Source organism: Pollicipes pollicipes, unplaced genomic scaffold (genome assembly GCF_011947565.3).
Source record: "Pollicipes pollicipes isolate AB1234 unplaced genomic scaffold, Ppol_2.1 Scaffold_6138;HRSCAF=7277_pilon_pilon_pilon, whole genome shotgun sequence".
Classification (NCBI taxonomy): domain Eukaryota; kingdom Metazoa; phylum Arthropoda; class Thecostraca; order Pollicipedomorpha; family Pollicipedidae; genus Pollicipes; species Pollicipes pollicipes.
The window spans coordinates 6,682,659-6,709,380 of record NW_023596818.1 but is presented as its reverse complement, the minus strand read 5'-3'; the positions used below and the strand labels follow the sequence as shown (position 1 = coordinate 6,709,380).

At 55.1% G+C, this 26,722-nt stretch overlaps 2 protein-coding genes and 1 long non-coding RNA gene across 3 annotated transcripts; 2 read left to right on the top strand and 1 right to left on the bottom strand.

Annotated features, from left to right (window-relative positions):
* The first annotated feature begins 634 nt into the window (after positions 1–634).
* LOC119106401 (uncharacterized) lies at positions 635–13,949 on the top strand. Its single transcript, XM_037230045.1, has 6 exons — positions 635–898; positions 1,455–1,571; positions 2,167–2,331; positions 12,104–12,286; positions 12,884–13,064; positions 13,631–13,949. Exons 1-6 carry the CDS (start codon positions 860–862, stop codon positions 13,816–13,818), a joined length of 873 nt encoding a protein of 290 aa, XP_037085940.1. The 5' UTR covers positions 635–859; the 3' UTR covers positions 13,819–13,949.
* LOC119106402 (uncharacterized) lies at positions 2,819–3,708 on the bottom strand. Its single transcript, XR_005095128.1, has 2 exons — positions 3,539–3,708; positions 2,819–3,029 (listed from the first exon to the last, which is right to left on the bottom strand). It is a non-coding gene; the product is annotated as an uncharacterized LOC119106402 (long non-coding RNA).
* Positions 13,950–15,848: 1,899 nt separating the features above from the next.
* On the top strand, positions 15,849–21,695 carry Rab2 (RAS oncogene family member Rab2). Its single transcript, XM_037229423.1, has 6 exons — positions 15,849–16,022; positions 17,093–17,164; positions 19,225–19,292; positions 19,563–19,738; positions 20,659–20,839; positions 21,597–21,695. The coding sequence occupies exons 1-6, from the start codon at positions 15,977–15,979 to the stop codon at positions 21,693–21,695; spliced, it is 642 nt and encodes a 213-aa protein (XP_037085318.1). The 5' UTR covers positions 15,849–15,976.
* Positions 21,696–26,722: the final 5,027 nt, after the last annotated feature.

The window sequence follows — 26,722 nt, the reverse complement described above, 5'->3', positions numbered from 1 at the left end:
GGCCGACCACAACCGCAACCACAGCCGGTCGGCGCCGGCGCCGCCGGCCGCCGACGGCGACGGCCGCGTCTCGCCCGACCTCGACTTCCTCGAGATGGACTTCGACCCGAGCGCGTTCGACACTAGCGACGAGGACGAGCCAGCGCCGGCGCCGCAGCCGTGCTGGCCGGCGGCCGGCGGCGCCGGGCCGTCGGTCGCCCTAGTCAGCATCACTCCCCCGCCGCTGCCGCCGCTGCCGCCGCTGCCGCCCTCCGACCGGAGGCCAGTACCGGAGGCGGCGCCGCCGCCGCCGCCGTCGCCGCCGTCGCCGGTCGGCAGCGGCTCGTCCGTCGACTCGCCGCCGTCGCCGGCCAGCTCGTCGCCGTCGTCGCCGGCCAGCTCCCGGGATGGCTCGCCGTCGGCCACCGGTGCCGCCGACAACGTCAAGTTCAACCGGCTCTCGATGGCCGGCTCTAACTCGGACGACAACCTGTGCTCGAGCGACGGCGGCGACCGCAGCCCCGAGAACAACGCGGCGTGGGGCCGGCCGGCCGGCGCGCGCCGCCTGCCCGAGCACAAGGTCACCAACCGGCGCCTGCCGCGCTACAACGTGGGCTCGAACAGCGCGCCGGCCGCGTCGCCGTCGGAGCCGGCGGTGCGGCTGCCGGCAGCGCTGCCGCACAGCCGGAGCGACCACAGCTCGGTCAGCGGCGGCACCGACAAGTACCAGCCGTGCTGCAGCAACGACCTGAGCGACCGCCAGCCGGATGGCTGCCGCGAGCGGCTGCGGCGCCGCGAGAACTCCGTGTTCAACATCCCCGGCGCCGGCGACCCGAACCTGCAGCATGACGGCTGTCATGCCACCGCCGAGAAGGCGTTCATGGCGCGCAAGGGCGACGCCGATGCCAGCCTCTTCGAGGTGGGACTGATGGGGCGCTGTGGACGGGTGCGGCGGGCGCTGTGTGATCGGGGTCGGGGCCCTGGTGCCGGCTGACTCGTTTGGCCCGTTGACTCGTTTGGCCTTCAGGCATCTGCGATCGCTGAATTCCGTCAGTCATTCGTTGAAGGTAGTTTTCTAGGATGCTTGGTATAGTAACTGCAGCACGTTTGAGCGAGATTCGATGTGTTATGTGCGGACGAATGAAATATGCGTTGGGTATGTCGGGTAGGTAATTTAATTTGTCATCCGATGTACGTGTGCTGTTTATAATTGGTTTTCCACTGGTGTCCATCTGGTGTCCACCTGGTGTCCTCTGGTGTTCAGCTGGTGTTGTCAGGGGTAGATCACTTGCCCCGTCATTGCCATATTGAGATATAAGCGGCCCCCACTCTCCTAAAATTAACGTGTACGAGGTCCATGGAGCTGTGTGTGCCGCCAGACCGCTTCCACTCACCACGCCTCCATGTGTGCTGTCCGTCCGCCTGTGGTCGGCTATCCACGGCCCCTGACCTGCTCTGACCTGACCTGCCGCCAGCTGGGCGCCGGCCCACCGGAGAAGGTGATGATCTGGACCGAGCGCGAGGTGCTGACCCGCCAGGTGACACAGATCGGCCGCTCCGCCTGCGGCGCTACCGCCGTCATCAACGTCCTGGTGAGGCCCGCCGCGCCGCGAGCGCCGCCGCCGAGGGAACGCGGCCGGGTCGCGAGCGCCGCCGCCGAGCGAGCTCCGCCGCCGGGTGAGGGCGGCCGGGTCGCGAGCGCCGCCGCCGAGCGAGCGCGGCCAGGTCGCGAGCGCCGCCGCCGGGCGAGGGCGGCCGGACCGCGCCGCCGGGCAGGTCGGCTGTCAGCTGGCGGACGTGAGGAGTCGCACAGCAGCGGGTGTGATACCGGACCAGCTGGTGCCGGGGGGGGGGGGGGGGGGAGAGGGTTAGGTTGGCGCGAGGCTGGCTTTCGTTTGCCAGTTGGTTGGTGCTGGCCTGTTGTTCCAATGTTCTTCAGATATCGCCCTGCCGGATGCATATTTCCTCGTTAGCTGGCTCTGAGCTGGTCTTGCTGTTTCTCTCATTTATTTGCTAATAGCCTGCAGCTGTGTGGGTCAGTCGTCGTTGGTTTGTGTATCTCCTCTGGCTGGACAGTGGCCTGGCGGCCATCCCCGCCCGCAGCCGGACCCAGTGTGCTGTGCTCCCCGCGGTGTGGCCCGCTCTGCCTGCTCGTCCATGAGGCTGACCGGGCCGCTTGTCTGTCAGCTGGCGCTGGGCTACCAGCCGGACCAGGCGGCGGCGGCGGCAGCCGTCAGTACCCGACTGCGCCGCGAGGCGGCGCCACTGGCCGACTACCTGTTCTCGCGCGCCGAGGCTGGCTGCACGCACAAACAGCTGATCGACGGCGTCAACACGCTCACCGACGGCCAGGTCAGCCGGCGGAGGTGTCGGGGGCGGGCGAGGTCAGGTCAGCGAGGGGCTCAGCGATGACCCGGGGCGGCAGGAGGTTGATAGTCTGCTGTCAGCTGCGAACGGTCGGGGGATTCTCCCCGGTAGTGGACCTTCGCCGCCTTTCGACAAGTCCCGCGGGACCGTGCACGATCGTGGCGGCTTGTGTCTCTAAAACCTCAGCTTTCGTTGGGTGACGCCCCTGGTTTTGAAAACGGCGTTGCCGACGCTGGTGTCGCCCTGGCGCTGGGTATTGGTGGAAGCATCGGATGCGATGTGGCGCGACGTTATTGGATGGTGACTTGGCGCACCGGCGCTGCTCCTGCCAGTCTGGTGTCAGCAGGTGCGGCGCACCGGCCGCGGCCCCGCTGTTTGCCGTTCACCGTTCCCGCCATCGCCCCTCGCCCCCCTCCCACTCACCGTGAGTCACTCAGACTGTGAATCACGCGGCCTGATCGGTACAAACGGCTCTGTGTCGTGCAGTCTAGCATTTATTGGCCACCACTACATTGGCCGGAGAGTGAGCAGAAGGGTACTGGCCAGAGAGCGCAGGGAGCTGTTGCCGTCGGTCCTGGAGTGGGGTCCGGTACCGAGTACTCGGTAACGGGTACGGAGTCGGTCAGGCCGTCTAGTAGAGCCCGAACGGCGACAGGCCGTAGTAGCCGCGGTAGTACGGGTACCTGCAACACGGCAGCACCGGTCAGGGGCGGGCCAGCGTGGGGGGTCGCTACACCGCAGACTGTACGCCCGCCGTCGGAGTGGCGGTGGCCGTGCTGGGAGCAGCTGTGACTGTGCTCGTCGGCTGGCGGTCAGCTCCCGCGCATCAGTCTGTCACACACTGTCACACTGTCACACGGCGTTGGCCTCGGTCGGCCTGCTGGCTGCGCAAACTGAGCGTCCGCCATACAAGGCGTCCCGCGCCAGAGAAGTCGGACTGTTGGCACCGCTCTCGGCTGCTTCCTCGGAGTCTCACGTGTGCCTCGTGCCTGTGCCTCTGTGCCTCCGTAACTCACGTGTGCCTCGTACCTGTGTCCCTGAGAGCTTCCGTATCTCACGTGTGTCTCGTGCCTGTGCCTGTGAGTGCCTCCGTATCTCACGTGTGCCTCGTGCCTGTGGCTCTGAGTGCTTGTGAGTCTTACGTGTGCCTCGCACGGCCGGGCGGGCGACAGAGGAGTGAGCCGTGACGTACCGGGGCGCCAGGCCGTAGCCGTAGCGGGCGCGGCTGTAGTAGGGGTAGCGGTAGCCGTAGGCGTATCTGGCCTCCTCGGCGGCCAGGTCGTGCTGATCTTCTGCCGGCGCGGCGGCCGCGACGTACATCACGGCCAGCGCGGCTAGGACAGACAACAGCTGCAACAGACACGTCCGGTCATGACCGGTCACGGCCAGCGGAGGCTGTAACAAGACCTAGCGGGGCGAGGGGAGGGGAGGGGTGGCACACTGGTGACAGGACTGGGCACGGCTCCGGGACGGCCCTCCGCCGCGGAGAATGCCGAGCTCTCGGCCCTGCGTCGAGGTGGGCCTGACAGCGCGGTTGACGGGCCGCCGCGGCCGGCGGACCGCGGTCGTGAGTCAGCTGCCGCTTTATGACCTGCGGTCGATAGGCTGCAGGATGGCACTGCGGGGGCTGCGCTGGCCGGGCGACGACAGCAGCCGACGTGGCGAGCTCGCCGGCGCCGGGACGCGGCGGCGTTGCGGCTGTCAGGCCCGTGGGGACCCGGATCGGTCGCTGTCGGCAGCAGGCGCCCGGCGCCGGCCGCCGCCCCACTCACCAGGATCTGGGCGTTCATGTTGGCGAGCGGTGCGGCGGCTCACTGGATGCCTTCTGCCGGAGGAGGGCGCGTTTTAAGGCGGCGCGGCGGCGGCGGCCTTCGCGGCGGCCGCGTGAGCGCGGCGCCGCGGGCAGCACGGCCGCCGCGCCCGGCCGGCCGCTGTCGCCCCGGTGTCGTGCCCGCCCCGTGATGGGCGGAGGCTTTGGCCGGCGCTGCCCTGGTCGCGGCCGCGCCGCCCCGGCCCCGCAGGTCAGCCCCGCTGCCCGCGCCGTTCGGGTCAGCAGACTGTCAGCTGGCTGGCGCTCTGCTGGCTGAGGGATAGGCCGTCGGCGCACACACATACTCGCTGCTCAGCATGCATAAGTGATCCGTCAGTATGTTCGACCTTCCCTGACTGCTAGAGCGCGTGGTATGCTGGCCTTTTCTCGCAACATGCACGGGTGGACCGAAGCTTCTTGACACTAAAAGCCCTAAAGTTAGTTTGTTTTCGGCATTGTGGGTTGCTGCACTTGAAATAACTGGCCTTCATTTTATTAGGTGGTACTGTTATATGAAGGTATTAGGAATTCACAAGTATATATATGATAGAATGCTCGACGTTTCAAGTCAGTTATCATATCCTCAGATAAATAATTTTGATCATCAAGTAAGTTGCAAATGCCTACAACTTCGAAGACAAAAATGTTCCCATTCTGTGAAGACCGCCCAGAAAAAGATACCAAAACAATCAGCCTTTCGAGCGTCTGCGTTGTAATGCCGAAAGCCTGGTTCTATACTAAAGGATGCTGAAAGCACAGATGTCTTAACTGGAGCGTCCAATGACCACACCGAGTACAAGGTCATCAACATTTCCCTGAAGAGCATCAGTGCAGTCATTCAACCTGTCACATCGTAGCACCCTCATACGGCGCCGCACCAATGGCTGCCCAAAACACAGCCTGCTGAACCGACAGGTTTTAGTGGCCTGTGTCGGGTATAAGGTTAAGAAGTAACTTGCTTCAGGACATCAGAGGTTACTGTATGCTGTTGTTCTAAGTTACTTGGTACAATACAGCAATGTTGAAAACCACAACTAGCGACCTTTCCTAACGTGCCTTACATGGAAAACGCCGCACAAATCATGCCCAAGACCACGCTTGCCTGGTTTTACTCCGCTGAAGATTACGCCATTGCGATATAAATATACATATATATATATATATATATATATATATATATATATATATATATATAAATACATATACATATGACTAGCATGGGGCTCGTTTTGAACTCAGCTTTGCCTTGTTGATGATATTTTGCAAACCCGGGCGGTTCAATTGGAGTTTTCCTAGTTGGGTTAGTGTGGAGAGGGTCAGGGGATGGCGATCTCTCTTCCCCTGCCGTATCCCGCACTCCTGGCGTTGGTGACCCGCAAGCTATTTTAAGTTATTTTATGCAGACCAGCATAGATTTTGTTATTGGCTGCTAACTTCTTGGTCGGCTCGTCGTGTCATGGCGATGTGGCCCAAAGCACTACTGAAATGATATCAGCGCAGTGTGGTGACTACTGGTGCCCGGGTGGCCGGTTGGATACCCTTCGCTCGAGTGGGGGTCAGTTTGCCCCCTGAGATCTCAGAAATTAAGGGAGCTAGAGGCACCAAATTCACGGGGTTTGTTGGCCGGTACGTGAACTCACTTGTGTCAAAGTTTGAGGTTCCTAGGTCGTGGCCTTCGGGCCAGATAAGGTAAAAAACGTCAACCCCCAGGTTGGTGTCGAGAGTGCCCTCAGAACCTAGATATCTGTTCTAAATAAAAGGTCACGGATGCTTGTTTAAGTCAGTGACATCGTTTGACCTTTCAAAGGTCATGGTGACCAAATCGTTTAAGACCACTTTGAGTTTTGCATTCGAGTAGGCGTCAAAGATCACCCTAGGCGGTACGCTCCTGAAACAAAATGTTGACCGTGGGCATTGAAGTCAGCGGTCTATTCTGACCTTTAAAAGCCAATGGAATATATAAAATACGGTTCCTGTCATCAATCAATTAAAAACGAGCACCAGAATCTACTCCATACAGCAAGCTCTAGAGTAATAAAACGGGTTGGTTTTAACTTTGTTTTCTTAACCCTGGGTCAATGAAATTTGTTCATTCACTTGTTGTATTGCCTTATACAGTATCCCAGAGCTGTATGGCTTCGTCTAATACTCGGTTGTTGCATCGGATTGAACGATTCACTAGAAATTGGCTTCGCTGAACCCATAGCCCGGCTTTGATCTGCCGCAGGTCAGTGACATTACAAAATGTATCTAAATTTTGACACCAAACGATTCACTATTCAATTGTCTATGGATCTATAAAATGTGGCGCGGTAACGCCGCGCCGTTCGAAGTCCATTCTGTAAACACCTTTGGGGGTGAGGGAGGGAGGGAAAGCGGGTTCTCTTCCCACCCGAGCGCGTGTTCACGTACATTTTCTTAAGATTGAAGTCGCACAGAAAATGCGCCGTGCATCTGAAGAACTCGCAAGCGTAAATGTGCCATTCCACTGTATGAATCAAGAGACGCGGCGCTTCCTACATGTTTGATAAAAAAGTGTTCTTGGTGCCTCAAAAAGTGGGGTTGTGCGTCCTCATGTAGCATACACGCCCTTTAACGACCCATTACATGGCCTTAATAAGGCTACTTCTCTCTCAGCAATATATGCGCAAAATTACATCGCACTTTCCCTTGGATCTGCCTCGAAGGCATTCAAGTGCCACGATGCAATTTCGCTCGGTTGCAATAACGTTGCAATCGCACTCGCGGCGACGTCGTGATGCTCCTGGGTAGAGTAAGAGCACAATCATGCATACGCTCAGAGATGATGCTCTTGGTTCCACTGTGCTCGCGCGGTACCGGGCCGAAGCGAACGCGCCCAGGGAGAAGACATCAGGGACGTCCCTGATGTCTGGCGCAAACCGGAGAGGCTGCCGGCCGACGGGAGGCCCCGCAGCATATCATGCGCTCTTTCTGTTGAAGCCACTGATGGCGCGCGGGAGCCGCGCGGCCTGGCGGGGCGCGCACTGAGCGACAGGCGCCCGACGGAGGAGCACGGGGCTGGAGCACGAACGGGAGTTAACCGGAATCGGAACACTGAGATGGGCGAGTTTGCATGCCGTGCAGTTGCGCTTCAAAGCCTCCAACTGATGGGGAGGGGGGGGGGCGCGTTCCCCTTTACTGATGGGGGGGGGGGCTTCCCCCTACTGATGTCGTGCGGGAGCCCGGCCCGCGACGGCGGTCCGGAGTCGGCCGGTGCTTCAAAGACCCCCTTGTACTGATGTACGGGGCCCGGCACGTAGTCGTCGGGAGTCGGCCAGGGCGGCACCTGATCTCAGCACCACTCGGTCAGGTGTGGACGTCTGTGTACGTTGCGTGTGTCTGAGCTCCTGTGAAATTACCGCTGTGTGTTTGTGTAGTTGACACAACGTAGTGGGATGGTCTCAACATGAGTACGGAAGGTGCACTGAGGGCACAGCCACCTCTGCACCGCGGCGGTGGGCCGCCTGTGCTCCGGGGTGCGGGTGGAGCACACCGCCGCGCGCGCTCGCCCGTGTCGAGCGCGGTGCTCCGCCGGCGCGCGCCGGTGTCCCCCGGACGCGCCGATGTCGCTACGGCCCATCGCACGTCCTTGCCGCCTGGAGCGGCTAATGGCGGCCAGCAGTCGTTTATTGAGCTTTATTGCGCCCGTTCTGACAGCGGAGCTGAGTGTTCGACCAGCGGCGAGGTCAGGCCGGCTGATATTAATGTGTCGATATTATTGGCTGTCGGTGGTTCACACAAGTACTAACTACCGCTGGAAGATAAAGTGACTTTTCAAGCTATACATGGCCGTTATAGTGTCATTACATCATTCTTTTTCAGGTGGGTGTTGTCTTAGTTTTTGCGTTAGGAACATCCATTCAGTATGGTAGTCTACAAGCACAATTTTTTATTTTCTCCGTAAAACGTAAAAGGAAAGCCTCGGAAGAGTCGTAAAGGTGCCACTCTTTAATGCACAGGGTTTTGTCCGGACGAGAGAGCGATTGAGTGTTAAGTCGTCGCTGTTTCGTTTTTCATATGCGTGTCACGTAGCACGGAATAGCAAGCTAATCGAAGAACAACCAATTCGGGAAATGTGTTCTAAGGCATAGTGAAATTTCAGCTGAACGTTTTATGATAATTTTGATGTGTACTTTATGTTGTATTCTAGGGTTACAGTTTTCTTAGTTTGATTGAGATTTGATTTTAAGTTCGACGAAATGTTGAATTACTAACTATTACTCAACTGCATTCACATTCTTCATTAAAATACATTTCAGTGAATTCAGATATTTAACCTAAAAGAAACTTCATGAAATATTTGCAAATTGCGTATTTTGTTAGTTCAAGCGCGCTGCGGAGGAGAGTCGTAAGAAGCCAGCTGACGTTACTCCACCACCATTTAGCCCTAACCACCTCAGTCGGCTAAAGAGGAAGCTATCGCTGACCTTTGGCCATTGCCGTCCAGGGTATTTACCAGGCGACGCCCGCCTGATCGGTATTTGCGCCAAGACGAGCCGTGCTTGGCATGGAACAGACTCGCGTGCGCTGCGATCGGCGCAGGCTGAAGCGTTACTGCGCTGTCGTCTGTTTCTTCACCTGTTTATTTATTTTTTGTTGCCGCCAGCTGCAATTCGAATGTGGGCGGAGGTGATGATTTTACGCGGTGACTACATGGTTGCGCTCGGCGAATAGCAAAGCTTTCAAATGGCCCTGGCCCAAAGCTTGAGGGAAGCATTTTGAGTTCTGTGCCGCCACGTTTTGCCAGCTGTAATTGTAAACACTCTTGATGCGTATGCGGACATAGCGTGGTCGCGTTCCTTTATTGGAAAGCAGAAATGGACCTGATCCAATACAAAAAGGAGACATTTTGCGTTCTATCACATCTTAGGCACTGGGAGATTGGTCAGTATGTTTTTTAGTTATACGTCCGTTTCGATGGCATTCCTGAGCTTGCTTTGAAATCCGTTCATTCAGTCATGCATCCACTAGTGGGATTCGGATCGAATTCGTATTCACATTCGGATTCCGATCGATTGGAAGAAGGCTCCGTGTATCGCTCAGTCTGTGAAATGCTAAGTCTCATTAGATCTCATGTGACACTGCATTGGATTGGATGTTTCTCAATGCTTTTGGTATCCCCGTGGTAGATTGTTTAGCGCTTTTGCGAGGAGCACCATGCATATAGGTAAGACAGTAGTGGTAGCGTTATTCCCCGGAGAAAAAAAGGCAGGAGAATGGAGATAAAGATGCGTTGATATTTTGGCAATATACCTTTATCGAAACATTAATACACCTATATCTCCATTCTCCTGGGTTTTGTTCTCCCAGGAATAACGCTATATCTACTGTCTTATCCCCGCGGTAGCTTTGGCAGAAGATCACTGCAACCGCCCGTTCGTCAGAGGCATCGACCCGTCCCCCACCGTCGTCACCGCCACCACCATGAAAACCCATGCATGCTTGCGTCCACCGTCCGTCGCTCGGGTCACGTGGCGGCCGGGCGGGGTCGCTGGGCGGCCGGTCCCGGCGTGTGACCAGACCACGCCTACTGCGACCGACGGCGGCGCAGCAGGGGAGGGGCAGTCAACCCTTCCCGGCAGACAGGCAGAAGGGGGAGGGGCGAGGGGACGTTTTTGCCGCCTCAAATTTTAAGGAAGGCTTAAGTTTATTTTGCCCAAGCTGAAGGCTTTGTAGCTACACATACTTGAACGAAATTCAGATCAAGGAAGCCCAATAACCACCGCAATTGTAACTGAGCTAGGGGTACGAAATCGGGGCTCAGAAGACTTTTCTGTATCAAGAGTCACATTATCCGGATAAGCAAGCCTCATTTTTTGTTAAAAGTCCTCAGCTGGCTTGGGAGGCCCCCGTTATGAACTATCGAGTCTCCTTTTCTGGGTCAGGGAGCATGCTCCATATCTGAAGAAGCCTATATTCTAGGCCGGGAGTTACGAGCCAGGGAAAAAGTCGGGAATCTGCCATGTGTCAGAAGTGCGCTAATCTGGATCAAGATATCCTGTCTTGGGGTAATGAAATCCTTTGCTGAGTTTTGAGGCTCTATTTGTCTGCTGGAAGTACCATGTTTTCGATAACGAGATTCCTCTATGCGTTGGAAGGCCCTTTTTATTGAGTCCGGCATGATGTCTTGAGAATGGGAGGCGCTTTCGCCGGGTCGGGGATCAGAGCTCCCTGTTCGTGGTTTTGTGATCACCGACATTCACACTTATGCCTATTTATACATGTCACGCATATGATAAGAGGAGACGTGCCCCCACCCCCTTGAAAAAAACACTGTCCAGGATCCCTCTCCCCCCCACCCGTGAAGAGGTTCCATCGACCGGCTTTCGATCGCCGGCCCTGACGCGTCCCTGTTCGGACAGGAGGGCGCGAGCCGTCGGCGTCTGGCGCCAGCAGTGGTCTGACCGAGCGAACTGCTCCCAGTTTGCAGTCACTCGCATGACGGCCAGCAGTGGTCTGACCGAGCGAACTGCTCTCAGTCTGCATTCACTCCCATTACGGCCTGCCGCGGTCGCACCAGCAGTGGTCTGACCGAGCGCGCTGCTCTCGTGACGGCCCGCCGCGGGCGCACCAGCAGTGGTCTGCCCGAGCGCGCTGCTCTCATGACGGCCCGCCCGCGGGTGCACTAGCACACGGCGCGCGCCGTCCCCTCAGCTGACAGTAGCCGCCCCGAGCGCGGCGTCGGAGCGCCACAGCAGTTTGTGGGCTGTACAGGTGTGGCGGGAATCTGCGTCAGCTGGCGCTTGACACGGGCGACAGCCCCTCCCCGCCCGTCGCACGCACACACGCGGCCCTCGGCGGCGTGACATTGGCCACAATGGGAGCAGACACGGTCAGAGGCGCTGGTAGGCGGCACGTCCGGTCGGTCGGTCTCGGTGCGTCCTGGCCCAGCTGCGGCGCGCGGCCCCCTGGACCGTCGCCACCAGTGGCGCCGCAGGGCGCTCTGGCGCCTGTCCCGGGCGGCGTGGGTCGGACGGACGCCACACCCTAGCGGGTGCTGCGCCTGGCCGTTAACAACCCGGACCGGCACTGGCAGTGTGGCATCATGCATCTGGTCTCAGCGCCAGAGATTGGGCTTTTAGTCGTCATTGTTTGATTTTCGCGACAAGTCCACTCGTGAGGGCCTGGTGACCGATGCGCTGAAGTCAGTGAGAGGCAGACCATCGGAAATTGCGGACGGAACAATCGCAGAATCCCAGTACACGCACGCACCCGTATATATCCCGGACTAAGCTCGGGTAGAATCGACGTGCAGCGGATTATTTTCTAGACGCCGTGAACAGTCCTACGCCTTTGCGGTCCCCGAAGCTGGTGCGGCGGACGCCAGAACGGCTCAGCCGACCGGCCGCCCCCGTCAACGTGTGCCTGGCGCCACGCCCATTATTGGCCGGGATGAGCGGTGCGGCGAGCTCGGGGGTGTTGGCTCGGGGCCACGATAAGTGTGAGAAAAGACTGTTGGTGGCTGGAGACAAACTGGCCAGCGGTTGGCGATTTCTGCTCCCTGACGTTGCAAGATATGTACTCTGTTGTCCCTTTCCACAGAACATACGAACGCAAAAATCGTAGCGATTTCTGTTGTCATGTTTGACCATGCAGGCGGCACATAAGTAGTGCGTTGAAGATGCCATACGTGCAGGGTTTATGTGCCTTCAATAACATGGCGTCTCAGATGGTTAGAACATGCTTTGCGTGGAAACGGGCAGCCATCCAGTGCGTCATGAGTGCGTGTGAGAGTGTCGATTGACCTGCCCATGCGACTAGGCGGCCGCGTTGTGACCGTCCCCTCTGTGTACTCTCATCACTGTTGTAACCCGCCGGTGCGCGGTTGGCCGTGTTCCGCTGGCGCCCACCGGGGACCGGTCACGCCCACCTCCCGGCCCGCGCCGACCGTGACTGACGGCCCGCCCGCCCCGCCGTGTCGGACAGGTGTGTGGCCGCTTCTTCAGCATGTACCCGCGGCGCAGCTTCCAGCTGGTGCGCTGGCTGGGCGGCTGGCTGCGGCGCGGCGCCGTGCCCGTGGCCACGCTCAACCCGCAGCGGGGTGTGCCGCCGCAGCAGACGGTGCCCGACGCCTGGCACCACCAGATGGCGTTCGGCGTCGGACCGCAGGTCAGTCGGGCTGCGGCGTGCTGGCTCCCCGTGGCGGCCCGGGCTCCGGCGCGGCGAGGCGCTCGTCAGGCAGATCAGTTACTGACGCCGAGAGCTGATGTTGGTCGCGCGCCATCCGTGCTAAACGGTCGTGGGGGAGCTTGGAATGTGTCAGTGGGAAGGGGCTTGGCTTGGCGGTCTTTTGTGTTATTATCTGACTTCGGGGAACGTGTGGCCGGAAACTGTGTCTTATCAGGGCTGTGCGCTGCTGATACGTGGCGCATGTGGCGGTGTGTAATCTCGGCCGTAAAACCCGCCCCAACCGGCGGCAAGGAGAAGCACGCGTCGGACTCGAGGTGTGCTAGACCACAACTCTGCTTTCATTTGGACCGAGCCCAACCTCTGTGTGGGCTGACCCTCCAGTGGCCGGCCGTGATACTTTGTAGTCACTTGTCGGACGCCCGCCACGGCTTTCGTTCGTGGCTGCCCGCTGGCGGGGTATCCCTGCCCTTCTGCGCCTGCCTGCGTGCCGTGTGGTGCTGGCCGCCGTGTGGGCCGCGTTGTCCCTGTGAGCGCGTCTGCGCGTGCGCCCTGACCCGGCCCGGCCGCCGCCGCCAGGGCGTGTACTTGACGAACCCGCTGGAGTGCGTGTCGGCCTCGCTGCTCGGGGAGCAGCTCTGCAGCGAGCCCGTGCTGCTGGTGCGACGCGAGGACATCACCTCGCGGTGGCGCGACGGCTGTGCCCTCCAGCCGCTCATGAACGCCGCCGACCCCCGCTGGCGACGCATGAACGTGCTAGGTGGGTACCGCGCGGCGCCCCTGCAACCGCCAGTCTCTTACAGGATTCGCATGACGCACCTCTGGCTGCCCCGATGCTTTGCCCGATGGCCGCGATATGGCAGCGAAGTCGAGGTGCCCGAAAGCCCCAGTGACACATTCGATAGGGCGGATGAACTGTGTGTCTGTCTGGTGTGTGCTTGTTAGTCTGCATGTTGCCCAGCGTTCGACAAAGCAGCAACTACGACTCGCTTTCACGACTCGAGGCCATTTGACTGTTACGGAAGATTGGATTTCCAAGGTAGTCTGTCTAATGTGAATAGGTTGTCTCATGTTGCCGTGTTCGTCCGACCCGATATGTGGTTCGGGTTCATTTGTCACAGCCGTTCGATGACATATTCTCAAACAACTCACTCCCGTCTTGTGGACCGCACCTATCGTTTAGCGCTCACATGGCTCGTCGGTGCGATGGCCTTAGTGGTGGTTGCCGCCGGTGACCCCGCCGGCTCATGCGGCGTCCCCGCCGCTCTGTGGCGGGTGCGGCGCTGCTGCCGGGCCGGACCGTGACGCCGCCGGCTCGCTCCTCAGGCCAGGTGGTGACGGTGCTGCGGGAGGAGCTGGACGCGCCGCCGCCGGGCGTCCGGCGCGTGCTCACCACGCACGTGACCGTGCCGGCCTGGTACCGGTCGGGCGTGACGCTCTTCCTGCGCCGCTCTTCGCCGCACTGCGCCGACCTCCTGCGCGAACCGGAGCTGCCCCGGCTCGAGGATTGTTAACGCCTGAACGATGCAGATCCTATTTATGTGCGCTTCGATCTATGCAATGACCTGTTTTTGTGTGTTTGTAAATATACGCTGCCATACCGCGCCCTGTCAGTCTGCGCGAAGCAGCAGGCGGGATGCTCGAGGATATTTTTTTTTGCGACGCGCATGTAACCAGATCATGAGCGGGGTTGAAGTGGAATTAAAGGTGCATGAGTTCATGCTTTAATTGGGACGTACAACGGGTCGGTCAAAGCGTAAATTGAGGCAAACTTCCGTGCATCTCATGCGTAGATGGGATTTGGTACCTGCCGAAAATATTTTGTTGCGTCGAGTTGCAGCTAACTTTTGCTCCAAGGAGCTGTGTGGCTGTGAACTGACTAGTGGAATATATCGGAGCATTCAGCTGCTGGTGTCTTCAGTCAAACCAACGGATGGAAAATAGATCCAGAAAAGCGATGTCTTGAACCGCTTCGTCCCTTAATTTTTCGAGCAGTGGGGACACGGACCCGGCGCACTGCGGCGTGGGCCGTCGCGGATCAAGACAGCGAGTGTGGCCGATGGGCGGCTCAGAGTACTCTGCTCGCATAAAGCGGAGGTTTGTGTTCTGCAGACAGACCATTTGAACTTGGGCTTCACTGTCGCGGCCTCTGGTGGTGATCTGGGCGACTCGGAGTGGTCAATGCGAGGGAGCCGAGCGGCTCCCCTGAGGAGGAAAGCCCCTCATAAGCGGTACAAGGTACTACATAGCACGGCATGCCATTGCCGCTGCTGGCCTTAATTCCAGGTTTGAGGTTCACAGCCATCCCAAATAAAATTCGAGGCCGTCAGGTACATCAGGGATCCGACTGAAAATCAAAATGCGCATCAATTCATGGGCAGAAAAAGTTTCCTCTGAAATTGGGCCGGATGGAAGTTCAGGAGCGTGGTAGAAAAAGGCAATGTTTCCTGCCTTGCAAAGTGAGTACAGCTTTGATCGATGATTGATCGAAAACGTTCTCGATCATTGCCTCCGTCAACCTGTGAAGGGCGGTACGGGTGCAGAGCAGACGAAGGGAAGAGACCCTATTTCCGGGAGGAGGTTAACACTACCTACGATGTTGCATAGAGAGGAACCATCTCAAGATCAGTTCCGCCTAATTCTCAGTTAATTTAGTTCCAATAGCTAAAATGGTTTGTGCCTGCCTTACGATTTGCCCACTCGTGGCTGGGTGAGCCGTTCTTTCCGATTGGAATGGGTCGCAGCTAGTGACAGTCGCCGCGCTTAAGATCAGGTGATGTCAAAGGGCAGAACGAACCATGCCGAGCATTACGGCACGTGCGTTCGTCCGGAAATCTGCCGATGACTCGCATCACGGGCAAATGTTGAGCCCAGGGCTTACACAGGCAGTGACGCAGCCAGGAGGTGAGGGGCACCCCGTCCTTTAATTCACTTAATTTTTGGTTTTTACTTTTTTACTTCCGCACCGGAGACAGCCCCTTCAGTTTTCCTATGGCGTTCAAAATAGCTGCTTTTGTTCTCCCGTGATGAGTGCTCACTGAGCTTGCCCCCTCCCTGACTGAAGTCCTGAAATCGTGCATGCGGCCCTGACAACAAGCGTGCTTGGCCTGTTGATGACCTGTCAGGGGCGCGGTTTCGCGAAATTGATTGGTTGTTGAACAGTGAAAAACGACTTCGCGCATGCAGCAAAACCCCCAACAAGCGGATTTACCCCAGACTTGGCCTTGATATTAATGTTGGGGAGGAGGGGGGGGGGGGGCCTGAGGCCCAAGTTAGATGCGGGGCTGGGGCCCACCCAACTGCATGAGGAAACTACACCTCCGTGCCTGACATACTTCTGTGTATGCCTGCAATTAAATAACCAATATTGTATGTCATCATGCCAGTTACACTTAGTTTAGATTCTTATCTTTTTCCTGTATTTTCGGACAAGAAACGCTTTACTATGGCGTATGTGCGAGACTTGTTGCACTAATACGTAGAGGCAGCGGGGGAAAATGATTTAGCTGCGTGGAGCCTCCGTTCATGGCCGAATCAGCTGTTTGATGCTTTGTGGTGGTTGTGTTGCGTCGTCAGTGGTGCTGCGCCATTTCATTTGCGTTCTGTTCATCGCAGCCCCGACGCATAAGCATATATTTGTGGTTGTATTAGACCCAAGCCCCTGTTTCAAAGATGTCTTACGCATATCTTTTCAAGTACATCATTATAGGCGACACAGGTAACGGTGAAATTGTTGGCAGTGGTGCGCTGAATTGGTACCTCCTGTGGGTTTTGTCCGTGACGAGACAATTCGATGCATATGTGTGTTAATTCCTAGGCAGGCGAATCCGATACTAATATCAAATGTTTGAACTTCTATTAGTAGCTTGTCAACTAGTGTATTAATGATATAATACTACCAACACTACACCAAACTAAAGATTGGGCATGCTCTCAATTTTTAAAGCTGCACCCATATCTATAAACATAGTCATCCTCCTGACCAGGCCACAGTCTTAGCTATGCCTTATGCACTGGCAGCTAAAAATCTATGTGTGGCGTGTACAGTGAGTTTTTCAGCTCATAGGAAATCATTCACATGTTAGTTAGGTGTTGGCCAGCCTGAATAAAGCCCTAAATAGGCTAACTTTTTGTAGCTTACTTATTAAGGTAAAGTTCTGTATTTTAACCAACTCCTAGAACATAATTTTTCAAGAATTTACATTGTTAGTACTGTGGGATGCCTAACTAAAGAATGTCACTGCACAATTTGTGAAGGTTGTCCTCAGTTATGTTTCAGCTCTAATTCCAGCCTAAAAGGGTTTTCTTGGGATTTATTACTTTCTAGACTGGTCTATTGCTATGCATTTAGCTCAGTGCAGAACTCAATGAAGCACATGACATAGTAGAGGCTAATAAATTCTCATCTGGGTATATAGGTACAATTGCATTTAAATATGTCTGATAGATGTTTCACTGGCTGGTTGCTTGTATTTTCATTTGGCAGATTAAAGCAGATCATTATATGTCTAAGCTTTTTGCATTTCATGTCATTCATGATATGTTTCTCAATGTTGTGGTGTGCACTAACAGAATTTCACTTCATGATTTGGTTGATAACTCATTGATTCTTTGTTTTTGGTTGGTGGTTGAATCTACACATAATCCTTGCATCCTATGTGTATCTAAACATTATTTTTAAAATATTTTCTCTTTGATTAAAAATAGGTTTTGGACACCATGTCATACTGAGGTCCTAGAACCTTCCAACTGAATGGTTGGATAGACAGTGCTCTCTGTGATTGGCAGGTGTTGGGAAATCCTGCCTTCTCCTGCAGTTCACAGACAAGAGATTCCAGCCAGTTCATGACCTGACAATTGGTAAGTATGCTAATGTATGTGAAGCAGTGGGGATGTGGATTAGAAATTAGCACATGGTTAATCAAAAAAGGCATTGAGTTCCTGTTTTTTAGTCCTATAAATTAGGGGTAATAAGCTGATGATAACTGGCTTTTAATAGACCTGGAGACACTGGCTGAGCAGCATTATCAAGTAAGCAGTGGTCTGCTCTCATGCATGCTGATAATTGCCCATGATTCATTTGATATTGTAGGATGCATCATCTTGAGTGTATGATTATTCAGCCAAAGTGTGCATAAGCACAAATCAGCCTGGTAATTTTGCTGCAAACACATTGATAGATTTTGTCTTGACAAATGGTTCTTGCCATTTCTATTTTCTTCTTTTTTGTTGATGATGTTATTGCTAGCTCTTCCACAACCCATGGATTTGCTCCCTATTGCTGGCACAGCTGTGTGTTATGAATGTGTTCAAAGCAAACTAAAGTTCAAGATTGTAATGTGCCTTTAGTGCAATAGGCATGTTGGTAGCAAGGTTAGTCTTATCATTATTGCTACATTTCTTGTGTCATCCTATTATCAGTTATGACAGCATATTCAGGTCATATGCTTAATGGCAAGCTGCATAACTTTTATGGCAGGGACATCAGCAGTGAAGTTTTATGGTTCTATCATGTTTTGCATGACCCTGTGCAGCGGCTTCTTACACATTTCTTTGGTTTGGCCACTTGAATCAGTGGCGTGGCTCCCTCAGAACACATTTTCCCAACCTTATGTAATTGATGCATCAGCTTTGTAGTTTCATGCATGAAAAATAAAAGATAGAAATAGAAAATTAAAGATAAAGTGTAGTTTGAAGTGGAAATGATGTCTGTTTAGTTTGGGTTTGATTTGCCTTTGTTCATTGTTATTTTATCCCTCACCCTGATTCACTATTTTTTTGCAATGCTGACAAATATGGAGGGGTCTGATGCGACCCCTTCTGCCATCCAAAAGCAAAATGGCCTAAGAATCATTAGTTAACATAGCACTTAAGCCTTTTGGCTTTGGATGACAGTCTCAGCATTTCCAAACTAATGAAGATAGAGTTTAGCAGAAAACATCAGTGGCTTGGTTTCAACAAGATCTTGAGTTTGCTGCTAGTTTTTATGCTTTCATGTTTGCTCAATAAGTGAAATGATGCCAGGTCAAAGGTAAAATTTCCGTGAAAATTGCACCTTTTCAGCTTTTAAACGTCACAATATGAGACTAGGGCTCATGGCAACACAAAACCTAAACATCCGTGTTTCTTGTTCAATTCTGGGTACAATGGTGTATGTTTTTTTGTGTATTTTGAGCATATGTTTATGATGTATGACTATGTTAACACCTGCCGCGCGCGTTCCGCAGCATCGTCGGCTGTCCCCCCCACGGGGCGTGGATCGACGTACAGTGTTCCTCGAAAACCGCCGCTGCTCCGAAATCATTAAACTGAGGAATACCTTTTTGGTGTCAAAATACGCGCAGTTGATGCCCCAGAGGCTAGGGGGGGGGGGGGGGGTCACATCGACACCCCTAACAGGGCGAGAGGGTTACGGCACAATTTCATTCCAATCCGTGTGTTAAGTCATGATTGGTAGGATCTGTGGAGGAGCACTTTGTGTGCGTTCGATATTTTCCGAGTCTTAACCACGGGCATGGCTGCTATCTCGGTCACATAAGGCCGTGGCTGCCGCGGAGATCTGCACTGTTGTGTAACAGGCCCCAGCCCGCCAGGGTGTCGTCGCCCTGCATCCCGGATATAAGTTTTGTGCAGACGTCCAACTGTGCATTGAAACTGCAGGCCGCCCACTGCGGTGATGTCCACTTCGCGTCGACTTAAGTTTTGTGAAGAAGTCCAACTGTGCATTAAAGCTGCGGACCGCCCACCGCCGTGATGTCCACTTCGCGTCGCGGCGCCTGCCGGGGGGGGGGGGGGGGGGGTTCAGAGTGCCAGGGGCATCCGTGCAGGTTTTTGCCATCGCTAGCGGTGCGTGCCGGGCAGTGGATAGCTGCGCCGTCTTGACGGCCGCTGCCGTCGCTAACGGCGCTGCCTGTGCTCAGGTGTGGAGTTCGGCGCCCGCATGATCACAATCGATGGTAAACAAGTCAAACTGCAGATCTGGGACACGGTGAGTGACCTGTGTGGGGGAGGGAGCAGGGTCGATCAGGGCGCGGCTTCTGCTGAAGTGAGCCAGGGCCTACATAAACGTGCATGTTTTTGCGACTTCTTGTATGAATTATCGAAAGTTTCCTGTTTTCACATTTTCACCCGCTTTTTCCACCAACACCATCAAATTATCGAGAGAAAGCCAAAGGCCTGTGGTGAGCCTCGATCTCGTCGTGTATGGCTCGTCAGCTGGTGCCGCGTCACCAGCCGGGCGTGGGGCGGTGTGCCGCAGGCCGGCCAGGAGGCGTTCCGCTCCATCACGCGCTCCTACTACCGCGGCGCGGCTGGCGCCCTGCTCGTGTACGACATCACGCGGCGCGATACCTTCAACCACCTGACCACGTGGCTGGAGGACGCCCGGCAACACTCCAACTCCAATATGGTCATTATGCTCATCGGCAACAAGAGGTGGGTGTGGCCCGGCGTGCGTCGCGGTGGCGAGGCGAGAGCCGCGCTTGGCTCTGCTGCCGGGAAATCGATCCGACTATAAGCAAAGCTAGTGGGGCTCTGATTCAAAACTACGCCCCATTTGGGGCTGACTCGGATGGTAACTGCGCTGGCTGCGTCGGATGGTAACTGCGCTGGTATGTGAAGTCAAGTGCGTATACGATCAAGTCCTTAATCGATTTCTACGGAGTCGACTGCATTCGCCGTTGTTTGAAATACAAGGCGTGTCGCGTCGGGTGTAGATCAATATATGACATTGATTGCAACGGTAAAACAGCAGTGAGAGCGTTTGATCCATTTTCAGAGTGTGTCAGTGTCGGCATTAAAACATCGGTCGTAACCATAGCTGACTTTTATAGGTGGGTTCATCGATGATTCGAAAGGAAACAGTTGACATAATTCCGTCCACGACTCCCTGAATTTGTAGGGGGAATGGGCTCCGCCATGAATTGGGGTAAGCCGATGAAGTATAATATATATATATTTCGAACGAAGTATAATATATATATATATATATATATATATATATATATATATATATATATATATATATACAGTCCATTCAGTCCATTCCAACTCGGCTCCAACGCAGCACAAGTCTCCTGCCGACCGTATCGGCCCTTGCTGTCGGTCTGGACGCGGTACCGGCGGACCTTCAGGACCTGGAGTCTCAGTGACCTGGTGTCTCAGGGACCTGGTGTCACAGTATCCTGGAGTCACTGTGACTGTAATCGCAGTGACCTGGAGGGTCGGTAACCCGGAGTCGCGCTGGCTGACCAGACGGGCCGCTGTGTGACGGCTCCCTGACGGACCCCTCATTGACCTGGCGTGCTGGCTGACCAGACGGGCCGCTGTGTGACGGCTCCTGACCGACCCCCCAGTGACCTGGAGTCGCGGCGGGATGTGAAGCGCGAGGAGGGCGAGGCGTTCGCCCGCGAGCACGGCCTCATCTTCATGGAGACGTCGGCCAAGACGGCGGCCAACGTCGAGGAGGCGTTCATCAACACCGCCAAGGAGATCTACGAGAAGATCCAGGAGGGCGTGTTCGATATCAATAACGAGGTGCGTATCGGGCGGAGGGGGGGGGGGGGGGGCGTGGTCCCGTTGCGGTCGGTCCCAGAGGGCCCGGTTGTGTGCGTGGCTTGTTGCGGACCGCGCTGCCGTAGTGTGTTCGGCCACGAGCGCGTGATGTGTGCGCCAGCGGAGATTTCCAGGCTTGCCGCCCGCTTGTGTGATGCCCTTCCCTGTTAACTATCGTGTGTAGAGTAGGTGTGACATGTGTGGATGAATGAAGTCGTAAAGGATTTGAGTGCGGAAAAGCACAAGCCAAAGTATTGCAACGAAGAGTAGCGGGCTGATAATCGACGTCAGCACGAGGCGGGCACCTCCGAAGGGGATAGAAATGCGACTCCTGTACAATTATCTCCAACACGGACCCCAACTCCGACACCTTTGACATCTCCCGCGGTGTGGCTCGTCACCCTGCACGGAGCGTGGCCGACACCGTCCCTGTCCCCGTCCCCGTCCCCGTCCCCGTCCCCGTCCCCGTCCCCGTCCCCGTCCCCGTCCCCGTCCCCGTCCCTGTCCCCGTCTCCGCCCCCGTCCCCGTCCCCGTCTCCGTCCCCGTCCCCGTCCCCGTCCCCGTCCCCGTCCCCGTCCCCGTCCCCGTCCCCGTCCCCGTCCCCGTCCCCGTCCCCGTCTCCGCCCCCGTCTCCATATCTGTCTCCGTCTCCGTCTCCGTCTCCGTCTCCGTCCCCGCCCCCGCCCCCCGCCCCCGCCCCCGCCCCCGCCCCGCGCTAACCCGCCCTCCGACCGGCAGGCGAACGGCATCAAGCTGGGGCCGCAGCACTCGCCGGCGGCGGCCGGTGGCATGGCGGCCGGCGGTCTGGGCGGTTCGCAGGGTGGCAGCTGCTGCTAGGGGGGAGGCGCGCCGCGCCGCGCTCCGGCCGCCCCCCTCCCCCTCCCGCCTGCACGTGTGCGTCCATGCATGGCGTACGTATTTGTGTTGAGTATAGCTATATGCCCCGGTCGTTTGCGTTTTCACCGTGATTATATATGTTAGCGGTAAATTGTCGGCGTCCTCGTATGATTTGCTGGCGGCCCGGTGCGACCCACAGTGTGCTTACCGCGCCTCCCGGTGTATCCAGCACGCGCTCCGCTCTGTTCGAGACGCGACCCAGCGCGGTTGTCGTGGCCGGCATCGTTCGCGGCCGCCCGGGTCAGCCGCGGCCGCCACCCCGCCGCGGCAGCGCCGGTGCCCGCCGACATTCCATTGGACCTGGGTGGCGTCGGTCGGCTAGGGAAATCGAGTGCGTTGCGGTTGATGCGGTCGGCGCCGCCCGGGTGTACGTTTTTGGGTAGATATTGTCGCTCGCTTGTCTCTGCTGTGTGCTATCTTGTCGGTGTGCGTGGGCGCGTGAGCGGTGGACGCCTGGGGAACCGTACCTATAAATTATATTCTGGCGTGAATGTGGCGCGGTCTCCTGTGAGGTGTCTTTCATTTTGGGCATTGACTTTCACAGCTGTACCTCCCGTGCTTTTCCGTGTCCCGTTTTCACCGTAAGTTAACTCTTCGCGCCGCCGCTGCAGCGGTGTGTCGCCACCGTCGCGGGGGCTAGCGCCCGCTGTGCGAAGCATTGGTTGTTCAATACTGAATAAACTATATACATTACCTGTGACCACCGGTTGGTGTGTTAAAGTGGCAGGAGTGTGGCGTCGCGATGCGGTTCGTTCCGATCTTGACGTTATCGCGTAAGGCGCTCAGCTGTTCGCGTTTTCGAGACAGGTGACGCCAGAAACAACGAGCCCAGTGTGGTTCAGCCGAACCTGTTCAATGAGCGGTGTTCATAAAGCAATGTATTGTGAGTCTGTTGGGAATTTGGTTCTCGTGGATTCAACTAGAACCTAAGTGGCATGCAATTTCAAGGACGTCCGACGCTCGTGGCTGCTACTTCTGCGATGCGCCAGATGTCCTTTCAAAGCGGGGTCGAGATTGAGGCGGAATTACAGGCCTCAATAGGCCCTTTGGTCAGTGATTGGCCCCGTCCAGTGCAGAATGGCTCCCATACGGGTCAGAATGGGCCTTCTGCAGGGTAAAATAGACCCTCGACAGTCAACACTAAGCCCTCTAAAGGCTGACATTGGCCCGCTTCAGGTCAGGATGAGACCTCTACAGGTCAGAATGGGTCCTCATCAGGCCGGAATGGGCCTTCTAAAGGTCCGAATAAGCCATCCATTGTCAATAATATGCACTTTTCATGTCAGGCGGGCTCTACAGGCCATATGGACCCTCCACGGACCTGAATGGATGGGCCCTCTACAGGCCAGAGTGGGCCCTCCGCAGCCAATAAATTCCTCCAAAGGTCAGAATGGGCACTCAGCAGTTAAGTAATCGACATTCTACGGGTCAGAATGGGCCCTCTACAGGCCCAAAAGGGACCTCAGAATGAATGCTCAGAATGGATCCTAAGAGGCCAGAATGAGCCTTCGACAGGTCGGAATGAACTTGACATGCTTACATAATTCCCTCACAGTCCGGAGTTCACTCACCAGCATGGGTCCTCAAAGTTGGGGGACCGCCCCCCCCCCTCCGCTTTCAGATTGGGGGTGAGCTGACCTACTCTCCACCCCCCCCCCCCCCCTGTTCCCGTGTTCCTGGACTATCGGCCAGACAATCTAAATCGTTCATCTGCCGATATGACATCCATTGCTTCAAACCTATACCTTGGCGACCCATGCCTTACTGCGGCCTGCCGGTTGGTGGCGTGATGGCCAGAAAACGACAGCCCGGGAACATGCCTAAAATCGCGCGCGAAATGTGAGAATGTGAGCGATGACGCTGGAATACAGCTGCCGGCTGTCAGTATACCGCAATTTCCATATTAAGATGTTTATCTTACTCAGCTGATCAACCTCCTCCCCCGACAGCGGACCACTCAGTGGTGGGAGCATGTCCACAGCGGCTATTTGCGAAGTAACAACATCCACGTTGAAGTACTTCTTAAGGTCGTGTACGATGGGTGCACACGATTGTCAGTGTTGGGGGACTTTCGTCCTACACTTGAAATCGGTCATCGGCCGTTAGGACGTGTATTTGTTGAATCACGCCCCGCGGCACATTTCCTGTTTGCTTGCCGGCTTGACCATAGCGCCCGAATACTGCGGCAGGGAAAATTGCTGTCGCTAAGAGTATGACTGTGAACAATCGATTTCGCTATTACAGCGACGTCAGATGCTAGTACAACAAGCTTCTTTGATTCCGGCTTTCTTTGTATTCGGTCAGCCATACGTCAGCTTGTCTCTCAGTGTTCACGGGCGTCCGCCACCGGCGGTTTCCAGAGTAAGAACACTTAATTTAAACACATTCACTAGCGCGCGTAGATGGCAATCATACGCACACAATGCAACTGTGGGAGCACAGTCGGGCGCGAATTTTTAATCGCCTCATCGGCAGCAATGAGCTATTACTTTTTGTTCAAATAATCCCGGCGCATTGACGGCGCCTTTCTTACATATAAGCGGACCTCAACCGTGATGGCCAAAATGCGCCAAAAAGAAGCCATACTTCGCACGAAGAGTGCGGCTATTCATGCGCGGATCCACCGGTATCCGGTATTAGATTAACCTACCGGATTCAGGGTAACAGATAAGGTTCCGAAAAAGATGTTCCCAAAAGGGATTTCTTTAAATGCGCTAGACCACCCAAAATACAGACAAATGAAATGCAATGTATTATGAACGTCATTAACATTAAAATAAGTGTCCATTGCAGGATTTCATCTTCCGGCCATGTCAAGTCCCTTTAGTCAGGACTTAAGAATCAGTGTACGAGTGGCCGGTGCAGCGGGCCACTGACACGTTCAGACGGTGCCGCACCAGTGACAGCCGGCCGTCAGCTGTCGGGGGAACATTGAGACGGACACGGTGATGGGAGACCGTATGGGCCTGGCGCGCCAACGGCTGGGCGCTCGGCGCCTACACCCTGCAAAATGTCAGCCCGACGGGGGAATCGCCGACCCTTCGGAGATTCTCTGAGATACCCGGCCCTTTTCGTTTTAAAACCTCGCGATGTATTTATGCACTGTAAAGAAAGGAGACTTCAGGTCAAACCTTTTGACCTCCTTTTCTGCCGTTTAAGAGAGAGAGAGAGAGAGAGGAGAGAGAGGAGAGAGAGAGAGAGAGAGAGAGAGAGAGAGAGAGAGAGAGAGAGAGAGAGAGAGAGAGAGAGAAGAGAGAGAGAGAGAGGAGAGAGAGGAGAGGAGAGAGAGAGCGAGGAGAGAGAGAGAGAGAGGAGAGAGAGAGAGATAGATATATATATATATATATATATATATATATATATATATATGCCATATTGATATTTACAACTATCCGACATGTAACAGGGTGATCATGAATTTCATATCGAAATTCAAAGGTCTGATAGCCAACTGTCTGATTACAAACACTGTGTGCTACGTAAGTCAAAGCGTTGTCAGGTGTCCATGCGTCAGGCTTCTTTCAAAATCATCACTGTTAGCTCAGATTTGGTTTCAGTGCAGTTATTCAACTGGATGCCCCTAAGCAATGTCCTAGCACAAAATAGAACTAAGTATAAAATCATTAATATAACAGCATTTACTCCAATACTCATTAATATATCCACAAAATAACACAGAAAGGTCATAAATGATACGAAACGTTATAGAAAAACAGAATATCCAACTTAACTAGCCCTACAGGGAGGCGGTTTATTTAGTTGGGCGGTGGCTCACAATGCTGAGAGGAAAGAGGGTCAGATCTGAGGAGAAGTCTGTTCTAGATATATTTTGGAGGTAACTTCAGCCATTTTACATTGCTGAGCCCCTTCCCCTCCCACGTATTTTGCAAAGCTGCATCCTTGTGGCCCTACAGCTATTTACAAGCCTCCCACGTATTTTACAAAGCTGCATCCCTGTGGCACTACAGCATGACCTGAGACACACGACACACAGAAAGCAACAATATCATGCATTTGGGTGCACCTGTAGCACTAGGGTCATACTTGCAGCACTTCTGCACCAGTTAAACTAGCAGCCTATCACCCTAAAGTCGATGCACCTGTCAGCAGCAGAAAGCCGCCGATGAATTCTACTCATGTGTCGCTTGAGCGTCCTCCGTTGCCCTCTGGAGCGGGGGTTAGGGCACATGAGCTGGAGCTCTGGAGGGGCGCATGGGCCCTCTGGAGCTGCAGCTCTGGTATCCTCGAACGATTAGTCTCCTGGATCGGCAGGGCTTTCTCACGCTTTTGCCAGGGATGCCCTTCATGGCAAATCATTTGGAATTGTCAGCTGGAATACGTGACGTCACGCGTGCTGACGAAGCGTTCGATGTGCGGCTGACGAAAAAGTTTTTCCTTTACCTTTTTTCCTTTACATTTCAACTGCTTCAGACCACACACTAACTCTGGCTAACCACTGGCCATAACATACTACGTAAAAGTAATGTTTGGAAGTGTGGCTGCTGCTCCAGTTTAACCACCATCTTTCTCATTCATAAGCTGAGTGCTTTTTCCCCCTCCCATTGCATTCAAATTGATTTCCTTCTCATCTTAAGTATTCACTCAAAATTTCCTTTTGTGCAAAGGGTCTATCGATCCTTCACTGCTACTTATGCTGCCACGAAGCCCATCCTTCCATTTAACTCCCTCCTGTACTGACAAAGCCCATGTTCTAGACGCGAGGCATTTTTCCTGTTCTAGATTTTTTACGATTGCTCTAACGCCATTCATTTATTGGGGAACGCAACCATAAACCACACTTATCACCGTCAGTCATACGCTCCAGGTGGTTTGATGCCCAGCCGGTTTTCTGGTTAAAGCGTTGGTACAAGACTCATCATATATTTTCAGCGTAACAAGAACTGATAACAAGCAATGGGAGCGTGCCGGCAAGAAAGCGGCAAAACATACCACCGATAAACATGTAT

Bases quoted from the DNA above. Each gene is read 5' to 3' on its own strand.
- LOC119106401 (XM_037230045.1), top strand. From the start codon at position 860: ATGGCGCGCAAGGGCGACGCCGATGCCAGCCTCTTCGAG. The intron at 2,332-12,103 runs GTCAGCCGGCGG...CGTGTCGGACAG, and splicing joins ACACGCTCACCGACGGCCAG to GTGTGTGGCCGCTTCTTCAG. The intron at 12,287-12,883 runs GTCAGTCGGGCT...CGCCGCCGCCAG, and splicing joins CGTTCGGCGTCGGACCGCAG to GGCGTGTACTTGACGAACCC.
- Rab2 (XM_037229423.1), top strand. From the start codon at position 15,977: ATGTCTTACGCATATCTTTTCAAGTACATCATTATAGGCGACACAG. The intron at 16,023-17,092 runs GTAACGGTGAAA...TGTGATTGGCAG, and splicing joins CATCATTATAGGCGACACAG to GTGTTGGGAAATCCTGCCTT. The intron at 19,293-19,562 runs GTGAGTGACCTG...GGTGTGCCGCAG, and splicing joins AACTGCAGATCTGGGACACG to GCCGGCCAGGAGGCGTTCCG.